This window comes from Ovis aries, chromosome 24 (genome assembly GCF_016772045.2).
Source record: "Ovis aries strain OAR_USU_Benz2616 breed Rambouillet chromosome 24, ARS-UI_Ramb_v3.0, whole genome shotgun sequence".
Classification (NCBI taxonomy): domain Eukaryota; kingdom Metazoa; phylum Chordata; class Mammalia; order Artiodactyla; family Bovidae; genus Ovis; species Ovis aries.
This window is the reverse complement of record NC_056077.1, coordinates 36,488,333-36,507,716: the sequence shown is the minus strand read 5'-3', so window position 1 is coordinate 36,507,716 and position 19,384 is coordinate 36,488,333. Positions and strand designations below refer to the sequence as shown.

The window sequence follows — 19,384 nt, the reverse complement described above, 5'->3', positions numbered from 1 at the left end:
TCTGCCACCGCCACTGCTGGTGCAGTCTCCGCGGCCGCTGCTGCTGTTGCGGGGGCCCCGGGACAGGCTGCCTTAACCCCACACCTGCTGGGCCTCAGCCCAGCGCTTCCTCGGAGGGAGGGGCCGCGGAGGGCGGAGAGAAAGGGGGAGGAGTTTGCGGGGAGGCCAGGGATTCCCTTACTTGTAGGCACTTGCTGCCATTGGCCTACGGGACGCGCGGAGGAGTGGGAAGGAACTTAACCAGGGTTCTGCCGGGTGCCTGCCACCCCATCAGCGCCCAGTAAATGGTTATGGTGCTGCTGCAGCTGCTATTGTCATATCTTCGCTGGCTTTCACAGTAACCGAACGAGGGAGATACCGTTTTTCTCCCCTGCTCTTATTTTTTCAAGTGGATCTTTGTGGCAATTTTCAAACATGCCCCTACATAGAGGAAACGATAAAAGGAACTCCTAAAGGACCCGAGATGCAGTTTCGACAATTCTCAGCTCACAGCCGAACTTGTTTCATCTATACCCTCAAAATCTCTCGTGGTATTGTGCTGGAGTATTTGCATCAAACCCCAAACATCGCACTGTTCCTCTTGTTAGATGTGGAAATGGAGACCCAGGAGGTTCAAAAAGGCTGTCAGTGGTGGCGCAGGGACACTTCTCACTCAGGTGTGTCCTTGTCTGGCTCCCTAGATAGGGAGAAACCAGGAAGGCGCGCTAAGGAAGGTGCTGACTTGCATTTTCTCTACCAACCGCTGTTCACACATGAGCACCCATACAGATATGCCCGCCTGGAGGAGGAACCTGGCTGGCCACAAACCCTGACCCTTTCTCTCACCCCCACCTCTCACCCTTCCCATCCCCTGCTCACTATGGAGAAGCCACACACACTCATTAAGTGCCTACTGTGTGCTTGACAAGACTGAGCCACTAACACACTTTCATATGCTTGGCAACATTCTGAAGCGAACTGTTTCAGCAAAAGCAGGGTTTAATGACCACATCTGCTGTCACTCCCGGGTTCGTCAGATGGAACTCTTTCCAAGCATACTAAAATTCTTCAAAGTTGTCCATTTCGCATAATTAGCTCATGGATTCTCAAAACAGCCCAGGGCAGACATGGGGTGGGTTTTGAGCTCCAGTGTCTAAGCTGAGGAAACTGAGGCTTGGGTTACTTGCCCAAGGCCTCCGAGTTAGCATTTGATGCCATTGAGACTAGCTGACCCGTCCTTCCTTCCTCAGGTTAGCTCATGGAAAATTTTAACCACCCTTTAAGCAAAAACAAACCTAAACCCCTTCCCCCCAGTTTATATATTTCTTTTTTATCTCTTTGTTAACATGCATCTGCACTCCTCTCTCTCTTCACGGCAACAACGGCTACCACAGCCAGATCCCGAGGCCTCCCAAGTGGTGAGGTCCAGGAAGCAGCCTCCCACACAACCCCTCACCCCACTCTCTCCCCTCTGGCAAAATTCACAGCACAGCCCCGCGGCTCCGCCCCCAGAGCCTCCTTCCTTCCGCGATGACTAGCTACAAACTATTCAAACTTATCTTTGAATCCTCCCCTTCCCACCACCTCAGACACTGCATCGACTTGGGCTCCTCCGTGTCTACAGTCCCAGGGACATTGATGGTCTTTGTGGAAATGTTTGTTGAGTGAATAGATAAAAGTTCATTCACACCAAGATGTGTAAATATGAAACCATAGTTACGTATTTTGATGAGTTAACTCTCCCAGGGGCATTTATAATGCCTTCTATTAAATGTGGGGCAATTTACGACCTACAAAGCTGTAGTCATGATTTGGTGGAGTCAAAGGTTACTGGGAGGATGACTTGGGCCATGGGGGCGGATGGGCAGAAGACGTTAGCCCAGGCGGTGAAACAAGGTCTGGACTCCTGGGAAGCTGCAGGGATAAGGCGATGAGCACCCAGCGAAACAGCCTCACTGCCCTCCCTGTACCTGGGGGGCGGCTGGAAGACGCCGCGCGGACAAGGGAGCACGCCCCCTGCTGGACAAAGACGCGGATGGTCCGGCTGCCGACTCTCAGAGCCCCTCCGCCCGGAAACCGGCCCCACCTGCCGGCCTCGCCGCCTCACTGCACTCCGGGCCCCGCAGCCGCAGCCTCGCCCCGGCCGGACGCGGGGTGCGCACCCGGCGAGCGCCGGGCGCACGGGGTACGCGCGTGTGTGCAGGCCCCGGGCCGCCGCTGGGGGGCGCCGCTGCGCGCGGCACCCCGCACCCCCGATTGCTCTGCCGGGGCCTTGGACATCGAACTCAGCGCGGCCCGGCCGGGCAGGGGCGAGGGGCGGCGAGGAGCGGACGCCCCAAAGCGGGGCGGGCTGGCTTCAGGTCCCCCAAATCTCCGACTGCCCCCCGCGGGCTCTGCTGGCTCCATGCCCCCCACCACCCCAGCCTAGCAGCACAGCGCGGCCGCGCCGCTCCCACTCCGTCCTTGGAGGGTGTGGAAGGGTGGGTTTGGGGCCGGGGGCGGGTCTGGGGGCGGACCCGGAGGCGGGGCTGTCTCTGCGGCAGGGCCCTGTTCGGCTCCCCCTGGTCTCTGTCTCTCCTCCTCCCTCCTCCAGCTCCGGGCGGAGCCCGGCATGGGGGGGCCGGCGCCCGGCAGGCCAGGTACGGTGATGTAAAAATTGGGGAGGCTTGGTGCCGGGAGGTGGGATGGGGGGACAAGAGGTAGGGAGGAGTGGCGGGGCAAGAGACGGAGAAACCCAGGGTAGCAGGACAAGGGGAAGGGGAGGGGTGCCCGGGAACCTGGGGCCTTCGGATGGAGAGGGGGTGAAGCCGACCAGGTTTGGAACAGACAGGGGAGGGAGAGGACGGCAGTGAGGAGGGGCGCCCAGGAGGAGAGGCGAGGCTGAAGGCGCAGAGGAGAGTGTGTTTGGGGGAAGGGAAACCGGAGCAGGTATGGAGGCCGCCGCTCCGAAGGCAGCTATGGGGCCAGACTGGAGACCCCCGGGTGAGAGGGAGGGGCGGAGACTGGGAGAAGGAAGCCGGGAGCCTCCCAGATCCTGGAGGAGGAAGGTGATTTGGGCCATCAGCGAGGGAGGCGGGGACGGCCGCTGAGGGGCCAGGGTACAGGAATAGGGGTGGATAGAAGCCCGGGCCCAGGCACAGGTCTGGCGAGGGGGTCGTCAGGGAATGGAGAGACATGGATGGGTGGTCTTGTAGGTGCCCAACTCAGAGTGCCTCCACCCTTTCTCCAGCGTCCCCGCCCTACCCCCATGACAACCCCCCCCACCCCAGCCTCAGGTCCCAAGAAGGGGTAGGGAGTCTGACTGTCTCCCCCTTCCCCAGCCGGGTGCAGTGTAGACAAGTAGGCCCCGGCATAACTCCTTGTCTATAGGTACGTCCAGTTCGGTGCAGCCGATCTGTGTGTATCTGGAGGTCTGTGTGTGCTGTGGGTGTGTCGGGGTGTTTATGTCTCTGTGTCTGGCTGATCTAGGTTGTGTTTACCTATGTCAGTTTGTGTGTCTGGTCCTCTGTTTGTAGAGATGGGGCCGTGACCCGGTGGTTTGTGCGTCTGAGTGTGTGTTTGTGTGCCTGCAGGGCTGCTGTAGGTCTGTGGGGCCTGTCTGAGTGGTGGATCAGGCTGGATTTACAGGATGGGGAGCTGTATCAGTCTGATCACTCCAGAGTGTGTGTGTGGCTCTGACACCTTTGTCAGGGTGTGTGACTCTATACATGTCTGTCTGTCTGTGGGTCCTGGAGGCGGAGTTGGGTTTTCTGTGCCTGCATCTGTTTTCCTCTCTCTGAGGACCCGAGTCACATCTCTGCTCCTTTCTCTCTCTCTCATTCATTCCTGGCCCCGACCCACCCCACATATTTCTTTTTTTCCTTTCCCCTCTCCACCAAGTGGATCCGGGACCCAGGGAGGGTCGCCCCCCGGGCCTGGTGGCACTGAGCAGGGCCCCCCAGCCCCCACCTCCTGCCCCACGACATGAACCTCCTCTACCGAAAAACCAAGCTGGAGTGGAGGCAGCACAAGGAAGAGGAGGCCAAGAGGAGGTAAGGCTGCAGCCCCAGAGCGCCCCCTCTCCTGTCCCACGTCCTCTCTCCCCCACCCCAACCCGGCCGGGCCACATCCCTCTCTGCCCTTCCTGAGCCCAGCAGCCTGGTCATCAGTCTGATCTCAGAGTCTGTGCTCAGTACAGAATTGCTGGAATTGCACACGCCCTGTCTCTGTCTTGCTCATGGCTCCTGGCTCCAGCCCCTGCCCTGGCCTCTGAGGGGGCTTCTGGCTCAGGGGCCCCCTGTTGGCTTTTCCCCATCCCCAGAGGCCCAGGTCACTCCCTCCTGATCACCTCTGGCCTGTGATCTCCTCTCTGACAGTATGGGGCTGGCTCTTGGTTCCCCTGTCACCTGACCTTGGAAGGGGCAGGCCCTGCTGCCCTCATGGTCCAGGATGGAGTCATTTGAGGGGCACCAGAAACAATCCACTTGGCCCCTTTCCAGTGACAGGATTGTGTGTGTGTGTGTGTGTGTAGTGGGGGACATGCAGGCTGGGCCCTGCAGAAGAGGCAAGGCTTGGAACTGACACCCCCCACACACTGCTTGCCCCCTCCCCTTGTCCCCCCAGGGACCTGGCGCCTGGCCTCTTCCGTCTTGCTCCCTTCTCTTCTTCACTCCCGTTGATGGCACAGCCTCTTGGAGCCTGAGTCAGAGCCACCTCCTTGCTCCCTTCTCCCCCCTCGAAACTGTGGAGTTTAATTCTTGTTGTTAATTAGATTAATCAGAGCTATCACTGCAGTGATCTCTCCCTAATGAAGGGTTAGTAGACAGGGCCCTAATGAGAGCCCACCCCACAAGGGCTCGCCCCTCTTCCCCGCCAGCCGCCCCCCTTTCACTCACACTCAGGGACAGTGAAAGGGAACTGGGGTGAGCCTGGGAGGGTAACAGAGAGAGGATGACAACGGAGGGAGAGGGAAAGAGAGAGAGAGAGAGAGGCAGGGAGGAAAAAGAGATCAGCCGGGGGAGGCTCTCTGATGATGCGGCGGGCGGTACAGCCTGGGCCTGGGAAAGGAGGCGCCCACTCAGTGTGGGAGCGGAGGCCGCAGCAGCAGCCGGACAAGAGGGGAGGCCAGAGGCCGGGCGTGGGCCCGTGTCAGAGGGCGAAGGAACAGAGTTCGGGCGGCAGGTGCATGTGCCATGCAGAGCTGTGCTGCCCAGGCCAGCGTTTCTCTCCGTCTGCGAGCCGTCCACATGTGCGGTGCCCATACTGGGGCCCGCCAGCTCCAGGGACGTCCCCCTGCACACGGGCTCACCTCTTCTCTCGTCCCTGTCCCCAGTCTCCTTCCCTTTCTCAAGGCCTTGGGATTCGACCTCTCCCCGACCTCTCCCCATCCCCACCCCGGCCCCCGCCCTCCTCCCTGGGAGGCCCCAGGGTTGCCCACCGCTCCTCCTCGCTCTTGAGGTGGAAGAGGAGCCGAAGGCCCAGGCCTGAGGTCCGACCCCTGCTCCCCCTGGGTCTTCTCTCCCCAGCTCCAGTAAGGAGGTGGCTCCCGCAGGCCCGGCGGCGGGGCCCGGGGCTGGCCCAGGGCCGGGTGTCCGCGTGCGGGACATCGCCTCGCTGCGCCGCTCTCTCAGGATGGGCTTCATGACGATGCCCGCCTCCCAGGAGCACACCCCCCACCCCTGTCGCAGCGCCATGGCCCCGCGATCCCTGTCCTGCCACTCGGTGGGCAGCATGGACAGTGTGGGGAGCGGGCCTGGCGGGGGCGGCGGGGGCCTCACTGAGGATGGCGGCACCCGAAGACCCCCGGCCAAGCCCCGGAGGCACCCCAGCACCAAGCTTAGCATGGCGGGGTCGGGGGCAGAGACGCCCCCCAGCAAGAAAGCAGGTGAGACACCCGCCCCCACCATCCCAGCCAGGGGGAACCGGGAAGATCCACTGCGGGCCGGGGGAGGCCTGCCTGTACATGGTTCATTCAGGGAAGAACCCAGGAAGTGGAAGGTTCCATTCTCACAGGGAATGGGGGGGGGGTTCTTTTTTGCAAGGGCCTCAGATGAACCATTTAAGGGCAGGAAAACCTCCTTGAAAAGTTCATTCTTGGGAAAAGAGGGGCCTTGAAGGGCGTTGGGGCGGGGGCAGAATTGAGAGTGCGAGCTACAGACTCTGGAAAGTTCTTTAGAAGGCGCCAAGGCCAACTGGTAGGAAAGGAACCCACTGGCGCTGTGAGTTGAGGAAAGCTGGGGACTCATCCTTGCAGATGAGTCAAGAGGCCACAGTGGGTCTCCCCATTTCCTTCCCCGACTGAGAGCCTGGTGTCTCGTTCTCTTTCCCATCCTGCCCAGGCTCTCAGAAGCCAACCCCCGAGGGCCGCGAGTCCGGCCGGAAGGTCCCTCCGCAGAAGCCCAGGCGAAGCCCCAACACCCAGCTGTCGGTCTCCTTCGATGAGTCCTGTCCCCCAGCCCCCTCCCCTCGAGGGGGGAACCTGCCCCTTCAGCGCCTGAGCAGGGGCTCCTGTGTGGCCGGGGACCCTGAGGCGGGCGCCCAGGAAGAAGAGCCCGTGTACATCGAGATGGTGGGCGATGTCTTCAAGGGCGGAGGGCGGAGTGGAGGCGGCCTGACGGGGCCCCCTCTGGGGGGTGGGGGCCCGACCCCTCCGGCTGGCGCTGACTCGGACTCGGATGAGAGTGAGGCTATCTATGAGGAGATGAAGTACCCGCTGCCCGAGGAGCCCGGGGAAGGCCGGGCCAATGGGGTCCCTGCACTGACCGCAGCCTCCACGCCACACCAGCCTCACGCCCTTCAGCCCCACACCCACCGCCGGCCAGCTTCAGCCCTCCCGAGCCGACGGGATGGCACGCCCACCAAGACCACTTCTTGTGAAATTCCCCCGCCCTTCCCCAACCTCCTCCAGCACCGGCCTCCGCTCCTGGCCTTCCCCCAAGCCAAGTCTGCTTCCCGAACCCCCGGCGACGGGGTCTCGAGGCTACCGGTCCTCTGCCACTCCAAGGAGCCAGCTGGCTCCACCCCAGCTCCCCAAGTGCCTGCCCGGGAGCGGGAGACGCCTCCCCTACCGCCTCCGCCTCCCGCTGCCAACCTGCTGCTGCTGGGACCCTCGGGCCGAGCCCGGAGCCACTCAACACCATTGCCGCCCCAGGGCTCTGGCCAGCCCCGGGGGGAGCGGGAGCTCCCCAATTCCCACAGCATGATCTGCCCCAAGGCGGTAGGGGCGCCAGCAGCCCCTCCTGCCCCGGCTGCCTTGCTCCCCGGCGCCCCCAAGGACAAGGCCGTGTCTTACACCATGGTGTACTCAGCAGTCAAGGTGACCACGCACTCCGTCCTGCCAGCTGGCCCGCCCCTGGGTGCTGGGGAGCCAAAGACGGAGAAGGAAATCGCAGTCCTCCATGGGATGCTGTGCACCAGCTCAAGGCCCCCTGTGCCCGGGAAGTCCAGCCCCCACAGCGGGGCTCTGGGTGCAGCAGCTGGGGTTCTCCACCACCGCGCCTGCCTGGCCTCCCCACACAGCCTTCCGGATCCAACCACAGGCCCCCTGACCCCCCTCTGGACCTACCCAGCTGCAGTAGCTGGGCTCAAGAGACCCCCTGCCTATGAGAGCCTCAAGGCTGGGGGGGTGCTGAATAAGGGCTGTGGGATGGGAGCTCCGTCCCCCATGGTCAAGATCCAGCTGCAAGAGCAAGGGACCGACGGGGGGGCCTTTGCCAGCATCTCCTGTGCCCACGTCATTGCCAGTGCAGGGACACCAGAGGAGGAGGAAGAGGAGATGGGTGCCTCGACGTTTGGGGCAGGCTGGGCTCTGCAGCGGAAGGTCCTGTATGGAGGGAGGAAGGCAAAGGAGCTGGACAGTGAGTGAGGAGGGGGAATGGGGAGGCCCCGGGAATGTCTGTGATGATCTGGTGGAGGTGTTGAAGGGGTTACTTGGAAGCCACAGCCCATTGTCCTGAACTGGGAACTTTTCTGGGAGATCGGAGGGATGGGGGCATGCAGCAGACTGAAGGGCTGAGGTCCCTGTGTGTGCGCTGGCAGGGCAGGAAGACCTGGAGTGGGGAGGGGGCAGGATCTGGTCTCCTCCGGTCCTGTCCCGCTCTACTCCCTGCCCCTCCCTCCACTGGGCTGCAGGGGTGTGTGTGTTTGTGAGTGTGTGCACACGAGGAGCTAAACACAGCTGCCTCCCAGCTGTTACCATGGCAACCCATCCAGACAGGAGGGAGAGGAGAGGGAGGCCCCTACCGTTGCCTGGCAACGCAATGCTCTGCCAGGCCTACTCAGAGATGAGCTTAGTTCACATGCAGCCCTTCCCCCAAGGCCCCCCTTCACATTACCCCAGCTCAGAATTTGGGATTCTCCCCTCTGCTAGGGAAGAGCCTCCGCTGCTCTCCGCTTCAGAGATCATTCTGGCCCTGTAGGGGGCTGGAGGGGTTCTGAAGTTAAAGCTGGGGTAGGGGAGACCCCTCTGAACAGGAAAAAGGGTTTGGCAGCAGTAAATAGCTACAATTCTCAGCTCAGGGGTGGTGCCAGGGCTGGCGTCCCTCCTGTGTGTGTGTGAAGTGTGATGTCGGGGCCCTGCCTTCCCAGCTGTGACCTGCAACAGGGCAATTCTTTGTCCTGGTCCAGCCAGGTCGTGGTGCATGTAGCTGGGGGGATAGCAAGACCCTTCCCATTGTACAGCTTCTGAGCTCTCCTTGTTACCCAGCAGAGATCGAGGATGGTGCCCGGGCCTGGAATGGCAGTGCTGAGGGTATAGGCAAGGTGGAGCGTGAGGACAGAGGCCCTGTGGCATCAGGGATCCCGGTGAGGAGCCAGGGGGCAGAGGGCCTGCTGGCCAGGATCCACCACGGAGGGGACCGAGGAGGAGGCCGCACAGCGCTGCCCATACCCTGCCAGACCTTCCCCGCCTGCCACCGCAACGGAGGTGACACCGTCTGCCCCCGCACACAGATGGGGTGGGCTGGGGGAATCTCCCAGGACCCAGATTCTGGGCCCTAACCCTAATACCAGGTCTCATCCCCTCCTCGGATGAGGCTAGGGTCAGTCTGATGGGGCCTCTCCTATCCTCAGGGCGTTGGGGGAGGGGAACCTGGTGCCCCCTTCCTTTCTCATCCCTCAATCTTCTGCCTCAGACTTCACTGGAGGCTACCGCCTGGGGCGTTCTGCCTCCACCTCCGGAGTCCGGCAGGCTGCGCTCCACACCCCCCGGCCCTGCAGCCAGCCCAGGGATGCCCTGAGCCAGGTGAGGATGGAGACGGGCTTGGGCTTTTTCTTTGTGAAGAAGCAGGTAGGGAAGAAGACCCTGGTGTCGGAAGAAAGGAGAGAGGTCAGGTTGGGGCCTTGGCACAGACTCACCGGGGACAGGGACGGATGGATGGAGAGCGAGGGGGTGGGGTGAACGTGCGTAGCCAGGCTGGCACCACTGGCCGCCGTGGGCCTTGGTGCCTTTAGAAAAAGACGTTCCCGCGGTGGAAGGATTCGTTCTACTGGGAAGACAGTTTTTAAGAGGCAAGCCCTTCCTGGGGGAGATAGGCCTTCCCTGGCACCAGGGAGCAGGGAGAGAGGACAAGAGGCCTTGGGGGCAAGAGAAGACTCGTTTCTGGGCGACGCGTTCATCTTGGTGGGGTCTCGGCAGTGGGGTCGGGGCCTGGTGACTCTGAGGTCCTTGACCCCCCTCATTCCATCCTCCCCCACCCCACCCCGTCGGGGGCCGGCGGCGGGAGGAGAGGGTGCAGACCCCGCCTGCGCTGCCGCTGCCGCTGCCGCTGCCCCTGCCGCCCCAGCCCGCCCGCGAGCGCGACGGCAAGCTGCTGGAGGTGATCGAGCGCAAGCGCTGCGTGTGCAAGGAGATCAAGGCGCGCCACCGGCCCGACCGCGGCCTCTGCAAGCAAGAGAGCATGCCCATCCTCCCCAGCTGGCGGCGCGGGCCGGAGCCCCGCAAGTCCGGCACGCCGCCCTGCCGCCGGCAGCACACGGTCCTCTGGGACACGGCCATCTGAGGGGGGCGGGGGGCCGGGGCCCAGGGGCGGGCGGGGCTCCCGGCTCTCCCGGAGACTGGCCTCGAAAGAGGGACGCTTTAAGGACCAGGTGAGAGAGAGCCGCCGGGGAGAAGACCCCGCTGCCCTCCACCCTAACCCCCGTCCCGTCGGGCCTGGGGTGCCAAGCCGCAAACCCCAGGAAAGTGAGGGAGGGGTTGCTTGAAGTTGGGAGCGAGGGCCTCCTGCTGTTCTCCCCTCTGAGCAAAGTAGACCTCCCCACCCCAGGCCAGCATGGGGGAGGAGGGAAGGGTCAGGGAGGAAAGGGGGGCGGGTCAGCGAGGGACAGAGAGTGAGAGGTAGAAGGGGCTCTCTTAGAGAGTGGGGGAGGTGGTAATTATTTTGTTGTTTATTTCGGTCTGGTGGACAATTCTGGGCCCGTCTGATCCACTCCTGAACAAGGAGTGGGGAATAGCGGGCAAGTAAAGGGAACCAAGTTGGCATTCTCCCCAGTGCCCAGAGGCCCCGCCATCCACGCTGTGCCCTCCCCGCCCCGTCCACTCCCCGCCAAGCCAGGGACAGACAGGTCTGGAGAGCAGTGGGGCCGCAGAAGGGAGGGGCTGTAAGAGTGGAGAGTCGAGTCGGGAGGGCCAGAGGGCTCATTCACAGTATTTACCGGTCGCCAGTATTGGGTAGTGAGCTTGGCCTGCTCCGAACCGGGCATCTTATTTAGCTCCAGGGTGAGGGTCTAGCACCAGGGATGGGCGGGATGATGGGGAAGGAGGGGAATTTTCGCGGGTGGGGGGGCGGGCAGGGTATTTATTTAAATTAAACAAACAAACAAACAAACAAACCCAGAAGAGATGTCAGGAACTTTTTTTTAATTCCTTTCTTTTCAGAAATAATATATTAAAAGACTAACGATCCTAGAAGTGGCTTCTTATATTTCAGTGCGCTCCGCCTTTTTTTTTACACCTATTTTGTTTTCCCTCTTGCCCCTGGTTGGTGGGAGCTGGAGGTTGTGCAGGGAGGGTTATTATGGCAAGTGAGCGGGAGAGGTGCAGCTGCAGGTAAGTCTTTGGGAATGCCACCGTGCACTGACTCCACAGATATTAACTGAGCATCTGATGTGTGCTGGCCCTGTGCCAAGGCAGCAGGAACATTCTGACTGAAGCCTGCCCTCCAGCAGCTTGTAGTCTGTTCAGGGGCATGAGATTGCTGACAATGCTCCAGGACTAAGAGAGGGAGAGGGCTGGACTCTTCTGACAAGGCTTCCTGCACAGTGCACCTAAAAGTACAGGTAAGGTTTGGATGAGCAGGGAGAAAGTCCCAAGCTCACAACATGACTGTCTGCGGGGCTGGGGTGGGGGCAGCAATTGTGTTTAAATATGCAGATGGCAGTGGGTCAACCTTGATGAAGCTGGTGCAGAAAGAGGGGCCTCAAAGCCCAAGAGGCTGGTCCTCAAGAAGGAATCCAGGGAGGATGATTACAAAGAGAGTCTCAGAGAATGGAGGGCAAGGGACAGATGGCAAGACGCAGCTGAAAGAAAACATCCTCCAGTTAGAGACGAAGGAACTACAGGGGGAATCCATGAAGCCCTAGGCTGGCACTCAGATGACTGAGGAATTGGTCAGCTTGACAACCCATGGAAAGTGGGGTTGAGAGGGACTTTGAGGAAGAATGTTGATTCTGAACAACGGCAAATATTCAGTTTTGTTACCAGCTAGACCAGAGATTCAAAAATATAATGGATGATACCAGAGACGTCTTTTAAGTGATATGAAGAACATTTTGAAAAACTTTAATAGTTTTGTATTTCTTTTCATGCATATTGACAGAAATGACAATCAGCACATCAGACTATTTGTTATTTCATGTCGATTACTGCACGCACAAGATGAGGCTAAATATATTTTTAATGAGTTGGTTTAAAGAAAATAGTAAGCAAAGAAATAATAGTACAGGTGATACTCAGATTATGAAAAATTATAACACTGGTGTGAGAATATTTGAAATTTAGGAAACACCAAGTTAGGGATAAAATGATGGTTTGAGAGGGCTGACAAACATGTGGATGTTAGGAGTCATCAACATAAAGATGGTACTCAGGGCTAAGACTGAGCTCTATAAGAGATATTGTGGACAAGAGATAAGAGTTAAGAACCAGGAATAGCTTTTAAATTATTTACATTTTTAAAAATTGTATAATGGACATATAACAATGTAGGTGTACAAAATAATGATTTGATATATGTGTATTTTGTGAAATGCTCATCGCTGATAAGTTTAGTTGACATCCATCACCACAATTAGAATTTTTTTTCTTGTGATGAGAACTCAAGATCTACTCTCTTAACAACTTTCAAACATAGAATATAGTGTTGTTAGCTATAGTCATCATGCTGTGCATGCCCTCCCCAGGACTCAATTATCTTATAACTGGAAGTTTGTATCTTTTGACTACCTCTACCCATTTTTCCCCACCGCCCCCTCCCACCTCTGGCAACCCTCAACCTATTCTCTGTATCTATGAGTTTGGTTTTCTTTTTTTTTTTTCAGATTCTACATATAAGTGAGAGTGTACAGTATTTGCCTTTCTCTATATTTCTTATTTAACTTAGCATCAGGCCTTCGAGATCCATCCATGTTATCAAAAATGGCAGGATTTCCAATAGCTTTCTAATAGTTAGGAATTTAATGGAAGGAATTATCTCATTTATAAGAGCAACTGGAATCATAAAATAGTAAGAGTAATTTTAATAAGAGTACAGGACCTCTATTTGATTAATCAATAAAAAACTATAAAGTCTTTTGAGTTACTCAACCAAGGAAGACTTGAATAAACAGAGTAATAACTAGTTCTACAGCATAATAACTAGTTCTTATTACTAGTTATTACCAAACCATAAGGTAAAAGATGTAAGTTTTCCCTCAGTTCAGTTCAGTCGAAGAGTCATGTCTGACTCTTTGCGACCCCATGAATTGCAGCACGCCAGGCCTCCCTGTCCATCACCAACTCCCAGAGTTCACTCAGACTCATATCCATCGAGTCAGTGATGCCATCCAGCCACCTCATCCTCTGTCATCCCCTTCTCCTCCTGCCCCCAATTCCTCCCAGCATCAGAGTCTTTTCCAATGAGTCAACTCTTTGCATGAGGTGGCCAAAGTACTGAAGTTTCAGCTTTAGCATCTTTCCTTCCAAAGAGCACCCAGAACTGATCTCCTTTAGAAAGGACTGGTTGGATCTCCTTGCAGTCCAAGGGACTCTCAAGAGTCTTCTCCAGCACCACAGTTCAAAAGCATCAGTTCTTCAGTGCTCAGCTTTCTTCACAGTCCAACTCTCACATCCATACATGACTACTGGAAAAACCATAGCCTTGACTAGATGGATTTTGATGCAGTCTCTAAATCCCCAAAGGATAATTTGGGAAATTGACAAAATAGTTCAAAAGTTCATCCAGAATGATAAGGAGAAAAATGAAAATGTTCAGTGAACTTTCTGAATAGATGAGTAATGGGGGGACCTGGCCTACCATATATTGAAAGCATGTGAGCTGGGACTGGCACAGGACTGGCATGATCTATCAGAAGACTTCAGAAAGAGCAGGAAATGCACACCGGAATTTAGCTGTATCTGATAAAGGTAGCACTTGAATGGTAGGGAAAAGATTATTTGAGAATTGTTAACTAATTAGTCCAGGGAGAGTGTGGGAAGCTGGATTTCTATTCCATTCATTACATCAAAAGACTTAAATGTAAAAGCAAATTATTAAAAGGGAAAAGTGGGTGAACGTTCTTACAACCTTGGGAGGGAGGAGGCCCTTCTAAAATGATATGAAGACCAGTAACATGTAAATTAACTATACTCCAATAAAAATTTTTTTTAAAGCAACAAATAAACCAAAAGGCTTGTAAGTTTGATTTCATTCACAGCTAAAACTTCTATATGGCAAAGTCAAACTACAAACATAAACCAGGAAACTATTTCTAACACATATGAAAAAGATTGATATGATATATAAGAAACATTTGTGAGCTGATAAGAGAAAAAACAACCCCAACAAAGGTGAACAAAGGATGTGAATAGATAATCCACCCAAGAAAGAGAAATTACCAACAAACGTGTTCAACCTTAACAATAAGTAATGCAAGATAAAACAATAATAAAATACTGGTCACCTATCAGACAAAACTGAAAAAGATTCACAGCATCAGTCTGGCAAGTATGCAGAAAACAGACATTCATTGTGTAAATGTAAACTAATATAGACTCTGGAGGTCAGTTTAAAAATATTTGTGAAAATTTTAAATGTGCATGGTTTTGACTCAGAAATTCCATTTCCAGGAATTTATCCTACGGAAATACTTAGACAAGTGTGCAAAGCTAAATGCACAAAGGTGCTAATTGCAGCATTGTTTGAAATAATGAAAAATGGGAAACAACCCCAAAGTTCACCGGTATGGCACTAACTAAATGATTTTTGTTAACAATGGAAAGCTGATGCTGTTAAATAGATTGCAGGAAATATAGATGTTCTAAACACAAGAAGCTGTTCCCAATACATTAATAAGTGAATAAAGCAATGTGCAGAAAAGTACAAAGAAAGCACATTTTTTAAAAGTCATTTATTTGCAAATATTTATGTAAGTCTGGAAGGAAATATACCAAATGGTTGATGGTGATAATTTTGAGGTCTGAGAAGAGAAGGGACTTAATTTTACTTTCAAAAAAATAATAAAATTTATACTGCTTGTATTTTTATGTGTATGTCTTCACTCCAAAATCAGAGATATTATTTTTAAAAAAGAAAAGTAAGTAGTGCTCAGCACCAAGAGGCAGAGCAGGCACGAGGTGTCAGTGGCTGTGGACCTGGCACATATGGCTTAGATCCCAGGTCAGCACGAACATCTAAGTTTCCCACTTTCCTCATCTATAGAATGGGAACAATTAGAGAGGGTTGTTGAGATTGAATAAGAAAGCGCAGGGTCTCCTTTGAGGATGAAGACAGATGCATAGAGATAGAGACGGAGCTGAGGGAGATGAGAAAGAAGCTAGAACCTGAAGTGAGAGGCAGGACTGGACAGAGTCGGGGTATGAGGGGCTCAGTCAAAGGTGGGCTGCTGAGGCTGACTTGAGCCAGGGCTACACAGCCTTTCTGGGCTTCCCAGGTGGCTCAGCGGTAAAGAACCTGCCTGCCAGTGCAGAAGATGCGGGAGACGCGGTTCCATCCCTGGGTTGGGAAGATCCCCTAGAGGAGGAAATGGCAACCCACTCCAGCATTCTTGCCCAGAGGATCCCATGGACAGAGGGGCCTGGCGGGCTATAGTCCATGGGGTCACAAACAGTGAAGTCCACTATGACTGAGCATGCACGCAACCCTTCTGCAAGATCAGAGGCCTGCAAAGAGTTAGAAGTGGAAAGAACAGGGTGTACTGGAATTATAAACCTCACAAAGCGGCTGGAGGAATGATTATCCCCTGCGAGGTCAGCCTGGACCCAGCCCTGCCTGCATGTGTGTGTTAGTCATTCAGTTGTGTCCGACTCTTTGAGACCCCATGGACTGCCAGGCTCCTCTATTCATGGAATTCTCCAGGCAAGAATATTGGAGTGGGTTGCCATTTCCTTCTCCACCTGCCTACATGACGCCTGTTAAACTCACCTGGGACTCCACATCCCTTTCTGGGGTCACTAAGGCACTTCCAATGCTGACTTCCCACTTTTGAAACACCAGCAAAGCAGGGAACTCTTGGGCAGCACAGTCAAAGGTGAGAGGGCTCTGGAACATTGGAGTCAAGGAGACAGGAGCTGAGTGGGGGAGACCTTCAATGCTTTCGAACCAAAGGGGAGGGGAAAAATAAGGCCTCAGAAATAATACCCTGCCTTATTTTTCATGGCCCATTTTGCCCACTGAGATCATATTTCAACTCTGAAGGGAGATTTCTATCAAAGATTACTAGGATCATGTCAAAAAGACTCAGGAGCAAACCTGAATAGATTCCCAGTGGCCAAAGGATGGAATAATTTGAGCAGCAAGAAGGGTAAGAACTGTGAAAGACTGAAAGATGAATATGGTTAAACTCATGAGTTCATTCATGAGTAATGACCAAGAAATTGCTCACCTGTGGACGACGCCAGAGCATCACTTGGTTATTTTGAAAACTTGTTAGTAAAGGGAAAAGTCAAGCATCTGTCTGCCTCCATGATGCCACTGAAGAGGAGTTTTTTTGGGGGGGGACTATTCCAGCTAATAAATGAAGACAGAATTGAAGAATTGGAGTATCACCATGAAGGAATGGATCCAGGCATTGAGTTTTAACAACTAACACCATACATCACACACATTACAGGAGACAATCAGACATTCTCTATGTCCTGTTAGAAGAAGGCACCACCACCTATGAGGTGTTCTGCCCCTCCAACATCGAACCAAGGACTATGATCAAGCCTCAAGATGCCACTACCAGTTACAGGAAATACAGAGGAGAGAGGAACGCATTGAATATCAGGGGCTACCATCAACAAAAGCTGGACTGTGGGAAACACCTCAGGGCAAACCACCTGGATTCTTCCACAAATCTTCCTCCAGGGAAAACACAGAGATGGAGAAAGAACCCATAGATTCAAAGACAAAGATATTGTCCATTACAATTTACAGACCTTATTTGGATCCTGATTCAATCAAATAAACTTTTAAAAATTGATTTCTTGGATTTATGAGACAATCGGTATTATGACCACTGGCTGGCTACTTGATCATATTAAGGAATTTTTTTTTTTTAGGTGTGATAATGTATTGTGGTTGTATATTTTTGAGTCCTTAAAGAGACAGTACAGCAATATTAATGAGATAAATTATGTGAGGTCTGGAATTGGCTTCAAAATAAAAAGGGAAAGGAGAAAGTATGGGGGAGGGGCGGTAGATGAAACAAGCATGGCCATGAGTTGATCATTGTTGAGGCTGGTAGAATGTTTTGTCTATGCTTGAGTCTCTTTGAAATTTTCCACAATAAAAAGTGTTGTGTTTTTAAAAGTCAGTGTGATGAGTCAAAAATTTTCCTCCTTTGAAAAAAAATGAGGGTTGTGAGTACATAGTCTAGGAAGTCCCTCCCAGGTCACACTCCCTGTCTAATTTAAAATAACCTTTTATTTTTACAAAGCAATATATATGCATTGTAGAAAGTTACCAAATACTGAAAAGAAAAAATAAACACCGTATTTCCATCACCCAGAGGTTACCATTTCACAGCTTCCTGTGTAACATTGCAGAACTTTTCCTATGCATATATGTTTTTTAACAAAACGAGATTATCTTGCACCTGATGTTTTGAAAGCTGCCATTTTCTGTTAATGGTCTCTACTTCCTCATGTCAATAGGTTTTATCTTATCTAATATCCAGGCTATATGTATATTTCTCTAATTGTGCCCCAAAGTGTTCTGGTATCTTAGCATGGGCTGCCATAACAAAACACCATAGACTGGATAGCTTAGACAACAGATGTGTATGGAGGCTGGGAAGTCCAAGATGAAGGTGCTGGCCGAGTCCATTCCTGGTGAGAGGCCTCTTACTGGCCTGCAGCCAGCTAGTCATCTTCTTACTGTGTCTTCACATGATGGAGAGCGAGCGGTTCTGGTCTTTTTTTCAGTTCAGTTCAGTTCAGTTCAGTTGCTCAGTCGTGTGCGACTCTTTGCGACCCCATGGACTGCAGCACACACCAGGCCTCCCTGCCCATCACCAGCTTCCGGAGTTTACTCAAACTCATGTCCATTGAGTCAGTGATACTATCCAACCATCTCATCCTCTGTCGTCCCCTTCTCCTCCTGCCTTCAATCTTTTCCAGCATCAGGGTCATTTCTAAGGAGTCAGTTAGTTCTTCGCATCAGGTGGCCAAAGCATTGGAGTTTCAGCTTCAGCATCAGTCCTTCCAACGAATATTCAGGACTGATTTCCTTTAGGACCGGCTGGTTGGATCTCCTTGCTGTCCAAGGGACTCTCACAATAACTCACACTCCCTAATGCCTGGTTTTTCCCTCGAGGCGCCTCTACCGTTTTAGGCACAAAGAGTTAAGAGCCTCTTGCTAGTCATACTCAGGTGCCCCAATAGATGCCCCTTCAGAGGGGCAGCCCATCCGGAGGGTCTAGCTTCCATTGTTCCTCTGCCATCTCTGAATTGCCCTCAGGATGAAGTGAGGAGCCTGTTGCCTGGGGACTCATCCAGGCCACCCACTGGCCTCTGCCACCACCCCAGGGCAGTCTTTTGCCACCAAAAATGGCTGGCAGCCAGAAATAGCAGGCTGGAGGCACCAGAGATGGTGTCACCACCATTTCAAAAATTTCCACTGACCAAGTGGTGACCTTATGCTGATTGTGTTTGACATTCCTGCCTTAAAGCCCAGGGATGGGTGGAATGGCGAGATGTACACATTCCAGAGATTTCAGAGTCATGAGGGAGACTTTCCGGGAAAATTAGAAACAGAGGGAAAATTTTAAATATACATATATTACTTATTTCACTGCCCATTCAGATATGAAATCACTTGGCTCATTTAATAACCAAAAAATGCATCCTTGCATTTGGGTCATAAAATTGTCATGGTTGGTCTTCTTAGACATAAGGAAATCTGAAAACTGGAGGATGCCGCCCTGCTTTATTTTGAGGTGGGGGCTGGGTGAGTGGTAAGGTCTGTGGGGAAAAGTTCTCCTCTCCTTCGTTTTTCTTCTTTTTCCACCTAGCTCAGTTGGTAAAGAATCCACCTGCAATGTGGAAGACTTGGGTTTGATCCCTGGGTTGGGAAGATCCCCTGGAGAAGGGAAAGGCTATTCACTCCAGTATTCTGGCCTAAAGAATTCCATAGACTGTATAGTCCATGGGGTTGCAAAGAGTCAGACACGTCTGAGCGACTTTCACTTTTCCCACCTAGCAGGTCCCAAGACAAGAGAAACAAGACAGCTCCTAGCAGGAACTTTGTACTGAGGCAAAGCCATACACCCGGAGTGGGAAGGAAAGTCAACTTCTAGAATTCCCTTCTGGGGTCAGTGTGGGGATTATCTACCTCCTTCCCAAGAAAAGAGTAGAAGGCTGCCCACCCAACCTTGCCGCCCTCAATCACTGCTTCGAAAGAGGCCTGCCCCAAGCCCACCCTTCCAGTGATGGATGGAAGATTTGCCTTCCGTTGCCATTCTGAAGTGGGGGACAGGGGGCTCTTTGGGAGAAGGGGCATTGCCCCATCCACCAGCAGACCATGGCTCTTTACACCGTGGAAGGGGCGACCACTTGGGCTCTGCAGTGTGTGCAGTGGAGGAGGGTTCAAGGGGACAGCAGAGGGGACAGCCGTCGCTCCTGGAGGTGCAGATGAAGAAACGGTATCTAACCACCAGATCAGTGCAGGGAGAAGATGGATAGGGCACAGCAGTAGATGCGTCCTGCCAAGGAGGAAACTCTATCCCTCCC

General features: G+C 53.7%; 1 protein-coding gene across 4 annotated transcripts; it reads left to right on the top strand.

The window, feature by feature from the left end:
• Nucleotides 1-2,509: 2,509 nt before the first annotated feature.
• NYAP1 (neuronal tyrosine phosphorylated phosphoinositide-3-kinase adaptor 1) lies at nt 2,510-13,833 on the top strand. Of its 4 annotated transcripts, none has more exons than XM_042240222.2 (7): nt 2,510-2,618; nt 3,859-4,010; nt 5,484-5,842; nt 6,297-7,814; nt 8,663-8,881; nt 9,090-9,199; nt 9,693-13,833. In XM_042240222.2, exons 2-7 carry the CDS (start codon nt 3,943-3,945, stop codon nt 9,954-9,956), a joined length of 2,538 nt encoding a protein of 845 aa, XP_042096156.1. In that variant the 5' UTR covers nt 2,510-2,618; nt 3,859-3,942; the 3' UTR covers nt 9,957-13,833. The 4 variants fall into 4 exon arrangements, with proteins under 4 accessions (XP_042096156.1, XP_042096158.1, XP_042096157.1 ...); XM_042240224.2 differs by having other exon boundaries at nt 2,571-2,907; XM_042240223.2 differs by having other exon boundaries at nt 2,571-3,348.
• The last annotated feature ends 5,551 nt before the right edge of the window (nt 13,834-19,384 follow it).

What these genes read in the sequence shown, in the direction of transcription:
- NYAP1 (XM_042240222.2), top strand. Translation starts at nt 3,943, where the DNA reads ATGAACCTCCTCTACCGAAAAACCAAGCTGGAGTGGAGGCAGCACAAG. An exon ending in GAAGGCAAAGGAGCTGGACA is followed by an intron (nt 7,815 to 8,662) that starts GTGAGTGAGGAG and finishes CTTGTTACCCAG; the next exon opens with CAGAGATCGAGGATGGTGCC. An exon ending in CCAGGGATGCCCTGAGCCAG is followed by an intron (nt 9,200 to 9,692) that starts GTGAGGATGGAG and finishes GAGAGGGTGCAG; the next exon opens with ACCCCGCCTGCGCTGCCGCT.